Source organism: Amblyomma americanum, chromosome 10 (assembly GCF_052857255.1).
Source record: "Amblyomma americanum isolate KBUSLIRL-KWMA chromosome 10, ASM5285725v1, whole genome shotgun sequence".
Classification (NCBI taxonomy): Eukaryota; Metazoa; Arthropoda; class Arachnida; order Ixodida; family Ixodidae; genus Amblyomma; species Amblyomma americanum.
Window position 1 is genome coordinate 1,084,516 of NC_135506.1, and position 11,889 is coordinate 1,096,404.

An 11,889-nucleotide genomic window follows, 5' to 3' on the forward strand; every position below is an offset into this window, starting at 1 on the left:
AGTGTCATTAACTGTCACACGGCTGTGACCGGGAATCCATACTAAATGAACAAGACTCAAATGCGGAAGAAGCAGGGACAAGAATATGTTGAAAATGGGACCGTCAGCATGGGTGGCGAGGGACGAACACAGAGATAAAGAATCGGTAATTACTGCCACAGCGGTAATTGAGGGTCTAGCTTGCGTAGAGCAAGTACTACTGCCAGAAACTGCTTGAACAATAGGAGTGAAATCTGGAAGGCGCAGTGAAAAGGATCAGTCTAAATGCGAACAGAATATTCCCACACCTGCCCTTTCATTGCACCGCGGTGCGTCGGTTGCTATTGCAATATTTGTAGGTAGGGTCCTTAGATGATCGTCTAGTAGACAATTTAGAATAAAGGGTGGCAAAAGTTTTGCATTTTGGGGGTAAATATCGTCGAAAACAATGTGGACAGCGGGCCCTCTGCATAGCGCAGGAAGGATGCCATAAATTTTCACATCTAAAGGTTCAAGTAATATTTGCACAAACACTACCTGTGGGGTATGAAAACGAGGCCAGAGGGCACTAAAAAGGGAGGTCGGCTGCCAACAGAAAATGCTTTGTGAACGGTGGAAATGTGATTCGTAGATTCTTGGGTAGGTCTGCACAGTTAAAAATTGAAGTCGAGATAAGAGAGGGGGAATGCGGGCTTCGAGGGACAGCACATTGGTAGCCACAAATTTTGGGAGGCCGAGGCACATCCTAAGTGCTTCCCTCTCCAAAAAGACGAAGTTTGTATGTAGCCGAGCCTGAAAGCAACACAGATCCAAATTCTAAAATTGGCCTGCAGACATTTTGTAAATCATTAATAGCGCATCTCTTCGCATGCCGTACCGGTGACTACACAGTCTACGTATCAAGCCCACGGCACGAGCCCCTTTCACCGCGACATCGTCAATGTGGGGTATTTCTCACCTCTTCCTTCTTTTACTTTATTTTCTTCAGCCACCCAAGCCGTGACCATTAGATGCGTCAGCAATTTATTCCCCCCCCCCCCATTTCACGCCCGTCTTCCTTTCCATCCCGTTTTATTTTTTTTGCGTTCATAATATTTATGTACCCATTGTATTTTTCTGTTTTTATTTTTTACATTTTATTTGTTTTTATTTATTTATTTTCCTGTTTAATTTTCATTACTTTTTGCGTTCATTACGGTTTTTTTCCTTTACTTCATTGTTAATGTTTTAATAATAACAATAATTGGTTTTGGGGGAAATGAAATGGCGCAGTATCTGTCTCATATATCGTTGGACACCTGAACCGCGCCGTAAGGGAAGGGATAAAGGAGGGAGTGAAAGAAGAAAGGAAGAATAGGTGCCGTAGTGGAGGGCTCCGGAATAATTTCGACCACCTGGGGATCTTTAACGTGCACTGACATCGCACAGCACACGGGCGCCTTAGCGTTTTTCCTCCATAAAAACGCAGCCGCCGCGGTCGGGTTCGAACCCGGGAACTCCGGATCAGTAGTCGAGCGCCCTAACCACTGAGCCACCGCGGCGGGGTTAATGTTTCTGCCAATTTAGTTTTGATGACGTCATTTGATTGACAGGTCAGGCGGACACTTCCTGCTAACGGACACTTCCGGCCGAGCGTAAGCCATTGAAGGCTTTCGCCTTAATAAGCTGACCAAAGCTGCCGACTTATTCGCATGCTAAAGTCCGGTTTCGAACAAACGACTTTCACCTAGGGAACGCTTAATCTGGGCCCTCAGCTTAAATTCTGTTCCTGCGTCGGCAATGGCGCACAGGCTGCTGCAATAAGTGACGAATAAGCGGATGACATATTACGCGTTTCAGCGAACCACGTATGTCTGGAGCACGAAATAAGGTGGAGTCATTTCCTGATTGCTCAGCTTAAAGCGTTCATGCAAGCGGGCCCTGGTCGCGTCTCAAATCACAAACAAAGCGATAAAGAAGCGTGTAGGCACCTTTGAATAATTAACAAACAGCTAGCACAAAGATTCGCGGCGATATGCCTTATGGCGGGCTATGCAGTCGATGACCGTGATCGAAACCTAACGTATCCTGTTTACGTGTGAGACGTCATACAATTACAGCATTAGCCACCAAAGATTCCTCACTGGCTTATCCGTCGCAGGCAACCCGCCCATCGTACCGCCCATCCAATACTTCCCGCCCAAGCTGGTTGCTTTTCACAGGCATCCAGCCACGGTCACTGGCTACCGAGTATATCCCGTACACCCAAGCTTACCCGCTGGTTGTTCACCGCATGCATCCAGGCACACTCATGAGCATTCCATTACTCCTTCCCCAAGGTTGCTCATTCTGTGTGTTGCACTGCCAAGTCCATTTGTGACGAATGTTTCATTTTGGCAGCAATTTTCTAAGCAACGAGTTTCTATATAAAACATTCTGCGGTTACATGCACTGCATATGAGTGCACCAGCAAGTTTAATGTTTGAATATTTATTAAAAACGTAACAGAGCCACAAACCGCTTAGTGGTTATGGTTCTCGGCTGCTAACCCGAAAGACGCGGGTTCGATCCCGGCCGCGGCGGACATTTCGATGGCGGCGAAGTGTCAGTGGCTCGTGCGCTGTGCGATATCAGTTCACGTTAAAGAAACCCAGGTGGTCGACATTTCCGGAGCCCTTCACTGCGGCCTCCCTCATACCATGAGTCGCTTTGGGACGTTAAACGCCACAAAAGCAAACCATAACAGGTCTATGCGAGCGTGTGGAGGCTGCGCGGAAGCGATTAGTCCCGCAGAGTCTCCTCGACCGCCTATAAGGGTCCGCTGCTGAACCAGGCCCCGGTTTCGAGGGAGCGGCTGCATTGGACGCAGGCCCAGGTGCTATCCCAGCCATGCGCTCTTTACGGCCGCCTCCCTCGGTAACGAGCTCCGGACAGCGGCCTGCCGTGCCGATGTACGCCTGGGCAGCTTGCTCAGCTGTCGTCTCCTTTTTGGTGTCCTAACTCTATTAGCGATTACCTTAGTAAATACCTTATAGGCAATGGACGAGAGTACGCTGACCGGTCTGTAATTTTTCAAGTCCTTGACGTCTCCTTTCTTATGGATTGTGATGATGTTAGCGTTCTTCCAAGCTTCTGTTACGCTCGAGGCCATAAGGAATTGCGTATACAGGGTGGCTAGCTTTCCTGGCACAATCTCCCCTTCGTCCTTCAACAGATATTGTTACCTGATATTCACAAGCTGCTTTGCCCCTTTTCGCTGCTGAGGTTACCTGACCTTCTTTATGTTGTTGTTAGCCTATCAAAAGATGGCACATACCCACACTGGGGGATCGGCCAAGAATCGGGTGGCCATTCACCTGAACGCAGTTAATAAAAAGGAAAAGCACGTGGGAGCGCAACACCGGTGAATCCTTCCTCATGAACAGAAAAGGGACGAGACCTTCTTTAAAGCTTTTACCATAAGCCATCTCTAACATTTTCTCCTTTGTCTTTATTAGGTAGTATGAAATACTTTTAGGCCCTTTACACCACTGTTGATTGACACTTAATTTCTCTTATAAAATCCTGTAGAAAACAATTTTCTATACCTTGAGCTTGGCGCATGATGGCCTCAGCTGCTTATGCGCCAATAAACACAAAGTCAAACTTTATTTTTCAGCATCCAACGTCCACTGGACAGGAGTGATGTTGAGGGGGGGGGGGGGGGGGAGGGCAAGCAAAAAGCCTAACAAAAGGCTTGACAAGGCCCGCACCCCGTGTAGATGACAGCGACGCATTGCCGACATAAAAAAGGTGTATGCAAATTAAGAGAAAAAAGAAAATGAAACAAAAATACAACACAACGCTTTCCGCCCTTCTCCTACAAATGGCATGAAAAAGTTCACTGCCTCGTCTGGTATGAATACCCACGCACACAACCTTCTCTGTCACTTCAGGGCAGTTTTGGGCAGCCGTAATGGCAGCCTTATAGCCCTAAGTGTGTGATTTTTCTTGTAGGAAACACAGCGCCTGTGCTGTCGTGTCACGTGCCTGTCTTTTGCGCGCTCTCCTTCACTTGACTTCATGCAGCAACTAGCCCGCCAGAGAGCCCGATCTGGATTACTTTTCTAGCACTACATATTATTTCGGCCTTGTCACTTTGTGGTCACTTGTGAAGGGAGCAGTCGGGGAGGATCCATTTGAACCATGTATTTCTTGGACTTTCGTCGGAAAAATGGGGTTCAGCATGGTTTTCCTTGTCAAATATTACGCCCCCTCTCCTGTAAACCTGCCCCTGATAGTTATGGCACTTGGCGCACGTCTCGTCTAGTTCACTAATCTGGTTAAACGGATGTTTTGGTGTAGTACAGCTGTGTGTTCTTTTATACTTTCCTGCATCTCATCGCCCTCCATAAAGTCGACGGGATGCCATGGAACTGAGACCACGTTGAACGGCGTGGCCCCTTTATTTCCTCACGTCGAAGTACTCGTGCTCTGGCTGGCCGGCTGCTCCCCCGCTGCTGTCCGGCTCGTCTTCGCGGTTGGAGCGCATCAGGGCATCGGAGCCCGCCGCGTCCATGCGACGGCGGCGCCGACCGGAGCGGCTGCGCAGACACGGCACCCATATCACAACCATCATCAGCTCTTTCCCGGTGACCTCCTATTTTTCGCCCAAGCAGATTTCCCAACTCCACATGACCACCGATGGGCACTACATGTCCACTCTTACATCCTCAACTAGGGTTCTCTAAACCAAGCCTCTCTCTTCCATCCTCGTTAAATTAGGCTTGTCGGTTACCTTTTTAAGCAACCGTAGAGCAGCACGGGTGACAGACGGCATGGAGTAGAGCACAAATATGCAGCCTTTTTTGCTATCTGTCCATTGTATGTCCCCAGTGATGTGTTACATAGACGGCCATGCAACGCCAATAAAGTCCCAGCTCGTACCGCCTGCGCGAGTTCTTGTGTCGCTGGGGCTCCTCCTGGTCCTCGTCCTGGTCCCTGCGACTTCCCCGGTCGATCCTCCTGCTGCCCCTGGCCGGGGGCGCGGGACGCTGTTCCTCCTCTGACCCGTCGTCCTCGTCGTCATCCGCAGGATCCGCGGGCGGCTTCGCGTCCACGGCGAAGCTGCGCTGCTTGAAGGCGCAGTAGTTCCCGCACCAGTCCTTGCAGCAGACGCGTGTGTCGCAGTCCTGGTCCGACTGGCACGGGCTCAGCAGGCGGATGCTGGTGCATGTGTCGAACTTGACCGGCTTGGGCAGGCACACGAACGCTGCGTTTACAGGAACGCCTCAGGTGGAGCACTTGCGACATCAGCGACTTTTTTACTTGGAAGTTATTTGACGACGACAACATTCATTCACATGAAGTTCCATAGCGCAAAAAGCAGCGACATTACGGGTTTATTTCCGAGTTATTCCTTGCAATCTGTTAGCCTTTCGTAGCCTAGAAGAAGTGTCTTATTTATTTGTCCATCGAGCAACAAGCGTATTGCTCCCTCCCGACTCCGCCCCTCCTCTCTTCTCCCATGGGAGGGCAGCAGCCTGCTGTGTCCAGGGCAAGCAAGCCCCCACAGCTTCCGAGTTGGAGCAGCTGCTCGCCAGTGCGCACTCAGGATGAAGGAAGCCAACTCACTGTTGTGTGCCACGGCGGCAGGCGCGAACGCCGTCGCAGCCAGCAAGGCCTCGACTCCGAGCAGCAGCAGCGGCGGCAGCATCCTTCCGGCTGGGGGCCGCTTCGTCGTCCTCCTCCTCCGTGCTCGCGCCCTCCTCGGTGCGCGCTGGCCTTGTCTTCTTCCAGCGAACGCGTTTGCGTAAAATATTCCTACGTCAAGCGACTCACCCGTCGTGGCTTTGTCTTCCTCGTGACTGGCCTCGGCCAGTGAAGGTGGCCTTGTGTGTTCTTCAGTTATGGCTGGACCTCCGATCGTGACGGCCGTTGTTTAGGTCTTGTAGCGTGCAAGGGTAAATTTTAATGCCATATGTCATTACAAGGGCCCTTTGTCGCAGCAAATCCGCCGTGGTAGTCGTTGGCCGCGAGCGAAAAATCAACGAAAAAAACCCAGAGGAGCAACCTATAGACCTCCTTCACCCCGCGACGTCACGAAGATGCGGTGGTGCTGATGTTAGCAGCGACTTTCGCATGGTAGGCAAAACAGGTTCCGCTTGCCCGTGCCTACCGCAGCTGCCGCAGCTACCGGCGGCTGCTTCAAGCCTGTGAACTGCAGAAGCAGCATGTATTGACCAGCTGCGTCACTGCTGGATCCGCGTAATAGCATAAAAAATATTAAATTAGCCTCGATAGGTTTCTCGCGCATAAATGCCGCATTCGGAAACTGGCTAACAGGCATTGGGCCACGGTAGTAAAGCGCGAAGTCTGGGATTCGATAGGCACTGCCACTCAATGCACTTAATAGCATGCAAGTTACTGCGTTCATTCACCTGAACTTCAGGATAGTAGGCTAATAATTGCTCAAGAAAAAAAAAAGACACATGCAGCTGCACACGTACTTATCACCTTGAGCCGGAGTGCACGGGGCGCCGACAGGTTCACTCGCCCCCAAGGAATGCGTTTTTTTGTTAATAGCACACCATGTTTTAATGGCGCGTTTTATGACATTTAATATTTACTTGAAACTGTTTCTTGATATGACGACGTAATTATTTCATTCGAGTAGAAGTCTGGCAAGTTGTGTCAATCTTGCGCGGTCGCGTTGGTGTGCTTAGAATAGCGTACCTTAAGTATGCTAAACGCCATATGCTTTTTCATTGCATCATGCATGTGTCATGTTTCATGAGGTAGTACATGATCGCGAAGCTTGTTTGGAAAGAAGCAGCCGCAGGCGTGCTACTAACAGGCACGTGGCGAGATTGAGAGGGGACGCGGCAATGAAAAGTGTTTTCGTTATTCATGCATGCGATATGTAACTAAACTTGGTGCAAATATCGAATTCCTACGCTAGTTTCAGTAATTCCTTTTATTTATAGCTATACCTGGTGCAGTTCTGGGTAATTATAATTAACACCATCGTCAAGTCCCCCCAAGGTCTCAAATAATTGAGTACATAGTGCGCAGTTTTTTATGCCAGAATGTACATAAAGCCCTGTTCTGTACGATGACGCGATTAGTTCTTTTTCTATATGATCAGTACTTATGCATGCATAGTTACATGAAAACGTTTCTTACAAGAAATAACTAACACAGTACTGCACGTGTAGGGAAAAAATCGAGAGGTTTATTACTCTCCTCAACGTCTCAGGAATAGTTTGCGACAAATGGAATCATTTGATTTTCATGCGAATTACGAAGGTGAGTGATCCAGTCGCAGAAAATGTGAGAGGTCACAAAACGAACCTTAAAGATTATGGCATCTTCGCTTTCACTTGGGTCAAAGAAATGCGGCACTGAAATCAAAGAAATTACCTCACAATTTTTGACGACCACACTTCTAAAAAGCGTAATTTATAAATTTGTACTCAATATTTTGCTATAATTTTTCGTCACAAAACTAGACTTCAGGGCTAATGAAATAAATAATTCTAGAAATCAAAAATTTTCACCAAATCGACCAGCTTAACAAGAGGACAAGTCGGCCTGGCTGGTGCGTGGTCATGCGGCTAAAAACAGCGCTAAGCGAGACAGAGGAGATCAGGGACACGACGCTGTCCCCACTTTTCGCACAGCGCGACACGTACAGTACTCACGGATTGAAATAGGACACTCGGAGCGCGTGGCCGTCGCTTCATGGAGCGCCGCCCGTAGACGCTCATGGAACCAAGGTGGTGCATTGTGGTATGGCGTGAGAGGGAGAACATCTACAAAGCAGAATTGTTCCTTCCAGTAGCCATGAGCCGGCCTGTGGTTTACCACATGCCTGCGTGGCACTGCAAGGCTAGCGCTCCGAATGTCCTATTTCAATCCGTGAGTACTGTACATATGTCAGCAGACGATGAGCGCACGTCTGCTCCGACGAAACAAGGCCAGCACTTCCCCTCACTATTGTCCCGAAGTAAAATCATTCCGGCTAGTGCAGAGTGTCAAAACTTGTTTTATTCAATGCCTGGCGCATAAATAAACGGCAGGAACGCTTTCTACATGTTTACTACTAACCATATATACAATACAGTGGCAAACTATTTCTCTTTATAGGCCGCACTTGGCCAACGCGAGCTCGTGTACTTCAACAAATTACTAAGTTGGAAGCATCGACCATTGCTGATTCGCAGAAACTGGAAACGCGCCTACAAGCCTTGAAAACCCGCGCTCAACACCTATCCGCGACGCCACTCCCCGACCTTTTGCCTACCACGAGGTCGCTAGCGACTGCAGCGCCACCGTTTGTTTACAAACATGCAGGAGGTCCATAGGGGGCCACCTAGGTCAGGTGACCTTGTGACGTCATCACAACCTGCCCACAATGGCAGGTCAAGTAATGAGTGGTCGTCCGGAAAGAGCAGCTTGGGTCTCAGAAGCACCACCGATAGCACCACCTTCCATCATCGCAGGGCAGTGGCGCATCGCTTAACCGCTGCGTCAGGAGCGGTCTATGAATGTAAAGTAGATGTGTCGTGAGTTGCGGTTTTAGTTTGTTTATCGGATTGTATTTATGCTCCTATATATGTATGCGTACTTTTTGTTGGCTGTTAACTATCACGCATTAATTGTCCTGCATAAACCCACCCTGCCATAACAAAACGTCATTCGTAATATCATTCTGAATCTCGACTCGCTTCTTACGGCCGCCCAGGCCGACACTACATTGGAGACCGAGGAAGAGACCCGTTAGGCCTAGCGGCAACAGTACGTTGCAATTATTCAGTTCTAAAGTAATGTGACGACGTCCCGTCGTCTTCAGTTCATTTTCCATGCATAAACAATTCAGGGAGTAGTCCACGGCATATTTTATTTATTTTCGTTTCCTGCAGCGCCGTGAAGGCATAATTGCAGGGGGCATACGTACATGCATACATACATACATACATACATACATACATACATACATACATACATACATACATACATACATACATACATACATACATACATACATACATACATACATACATACATACATACATGCATACATACATACATACATACATACGTGCATACATACATACATACATACATACGTGCATACACACACAGACACATCACATTGACACAGTCACCAGCAAGGCTTTTCGGTCACTCGGTTTCATTAAACGCAATCTACATCACTCTAACGCTTCTACAAGACTTCTGGCACACTTGTTCGTCCTAAAATAGAATATGCTTCACTAATCTGGAATCCCCGTCAGGCGTATTTAGTCAGTAAATTAGAATCTCCTCAAAATAAAGCTTCCCGGTTATTCACAGCGAATTATGCACGCACACTCAGTGTTACGGGAATAAAAAGATCGCTAGATTTATGCTCTTTGGAAAAAAGAAGACTGTTCTCTCTTTTGCCATGTTTCCATCGCTATCACCGCGCACCGTCGTCGTTCTCCGCCGCTCATCTCGTGCCTGCCCATCGTACTTTTCCGCGCCTGGGCCACAACCTCAGAGTCCGGCCAATATTTGCTCGCACTAACTTGCTTCGTCACTCACCGTTCTTCGTAGCTATTCGTCGCTGGAACTGACTTCCAGAGAGCGTCGCATCAGTAAAAAGCCACGGTGAATTTGTTCGAGAACTGCAGTGTTTTTTGAGGTGTGAAGCATCTGCCGCATTGTTCGTTTTTATTATTTGTGTTTATTATTGGTTTTATTCGTGGCTTGTATTTTTAATCCCCCCTATGTAATGTCTCCCCGAGGCCTTTAGGGTATGTGAATAAATAAATAAATATACGGCATGCCCTGACCACTTGTACAAGATAAAATGAATGGCGAAAAAAAAAAGTGTCGACTGTGCATTCACACGAAAGAAGAAAAGGCAGCAGACAGCAAGTGAGCATGCCACAAGTCTGACAACAGCGCTCGGAACAAAGCTTCGGACTGGCATTCCAGAACACGATGGGGCAGCTAGTTCCATTCAGTGATGGCATGCGGAAAGAAGGGATGCTTGAACATCAGTACGGCATTTTGTCTCGCGTATCTTCCGTTCGTGGTCGCACCTTCTGGATAAGAAATGCGGTGGCATCAAATAAGCTTTAGGATTAATACCAATTTTATTGAAATAGATTATGGGGCAGAGAAATTCTAATCTAGTTCTCAGTGGACCCTCCTCTAGCGAGTCCCAGTTCAGCTCCTGTTCGCTACAGCTATACTAAGAGCATTAAAACAATACTTGTTCGTAACAAACCGCGCTGCACGAACTTCTTCATCGGAGGACTTGAGCGGCTGCTTGCACCGTCAGCGAGGTCCGGGCTGCTGCCAAGGAGCCGCGTTCACTCGGAGCTGTGCGAAGTAATAATAATAATAATAATAATAATTGTTTTTTTTTTGGGGGGGGAAGGAAATGGCGCAGTATCTGTCTCATATATCGTTGGACGCCTGAACCGCGCCGTAAGGTAAGGAATAAAGCTGTGCGAAGCGAGTGAGTGCATTCTTCAACGCCGTCACGCGGAGAGCGTTCTCACGAAAACGAGCGAGTTTCTGGTTTGATGCATCTCGAGTTCAGCCGGTCGCACTTTCCAAGATGTGAGAAATTGAAGAGCATAGGCAAAGTCAAGCCACATTTCTAATATAAAATAAAAGAGGAAAATAGTACGTTAGTCGTGTTGCATAAATTAAATACTGATAAAAGTCGCTGCGTTCCGCCTCCGCTCGGTTCGACGGAGGAAGCCGGAAGGACGCTGCCGCCATTTTGGGCAACTTGTTAGTGCACAGACGAGGAAGGCCGATTTCTGTCACCGGCAACCACGGAGGCCAACTGCCATCTTCAGTATTGCTTGAGGAGGAAAGAAGGCCGTTGGCCACCAGTGATCGAGGAGGTCGGGAGGCCGCCGCCATTTTCGTAATCGGCTATCGAGAAAGCCGCCAATTTAACCGCCACACTTCATGAGTATTGCTCGGGGAAGTCGATCGATCCATCATTTACAGCCATGAAGTTTGGAAATTAAGTTGGTAAACGGCTGCACCTTATATAAACAGAAGATGTGAACAAAAATTAAACTGCAGTTAAGTGAATGATATAAAATATTGAATATACAAGATAAAGAAGTTAATGTGTCGAGCCCAACACAGGCGTTCACCGTCGTTCAAGCGCCTGAACCTTTTGACGGAAGACCGGGACGCCTGGCAGTGCCCTGAGAGCAATGGATACAAACGCTGAACTTCATTTGTACTTAACCGATGGTTCTTCATAGTCGCCTGAAAGTAAAAAAAAAATCACTGTTCATTTATAATTTAGGGGACCAAGGTCGCTGAGTTTATTTCGCACGCACTACGACACAATCGGAGATTGCGTCGCACCTATCGGCGGAGTCTACAGAAACACAAGATACTGCGCTAAACGTATATCGGGCTACACTAATATTCCTTGCACTAGAATTTTCAGTTTCGGGAAATTTAGTTGTAGAACGACGTATACTCTACAGCCGCGTGCAGCAGCCTGCAGCCAATATATGGCCGCACTCAGAGACCTGGCAAGCGCATCGAACGTTTCGAGCAATGAGAGACGTGTAACCGGCGTCGCACATTCGCGAACGCCTTTTGTTAAACGGGCCTTCGCTACACCTTGAAGATGGCTTTGCAGCACGAGCAAACGGCTCACGACGCGAAAGAATTCACAGCACTCGTGCAAGCAGTCCGAGAAGCAAAATCATCTTTGCATCAAGCTCGTCCACGGTTTTAAGAAGCATCACCATTGTTTACACAAGTTCGTCCCCGACTCCGAGAAACAATGCCTTCGTTGCGTCTTAAGCTCGTCCGCATCCTTCTGCAACACTTCAACAAGAACGGCAATTCATGTGAGAACATTCCTGCGGGCTTCACATGCATATGGCCGAATTTCTGGCGCAGAAACACGAGGAG

At 48.2% G+C, this 11,889-nt stretch overlaps 2 protein-coding genes across 3 annotated transcripts in view; one reads left to right on the forward strand and one right to left on the reverse strand.

Moving 5' to 3' along the window:
• LOC144106489 (uncharacterized) overlaps positions 1-11,889 on the forward strand; it is a 492,993-nt gene that overhangs the window by 295,731 nt on the left and 185,373 nt on the right. The window lies entirely within an intron of this gene.
• Positions 4,385-5,905, reverse strand: LOC144107518 (uncharacterized). The gene is made up of 3 exons (XM_077640558.1): positions 5,572-5,905; positions 4,885-5,209; positions 4,385-4,541 (listed from the first exon to the last, which is right to left on the reverse strand). Exons 1-3 carry the CDS (start codon positions 5,651-5,653, stop codon positions 4,403-4,405), a joined length of 546 nt encoding a protein of 181 aa, XP_077496684.1. The 5' UTR covers positions 5,654-5,905; the 3' UTR covers positions 4,385-4,402.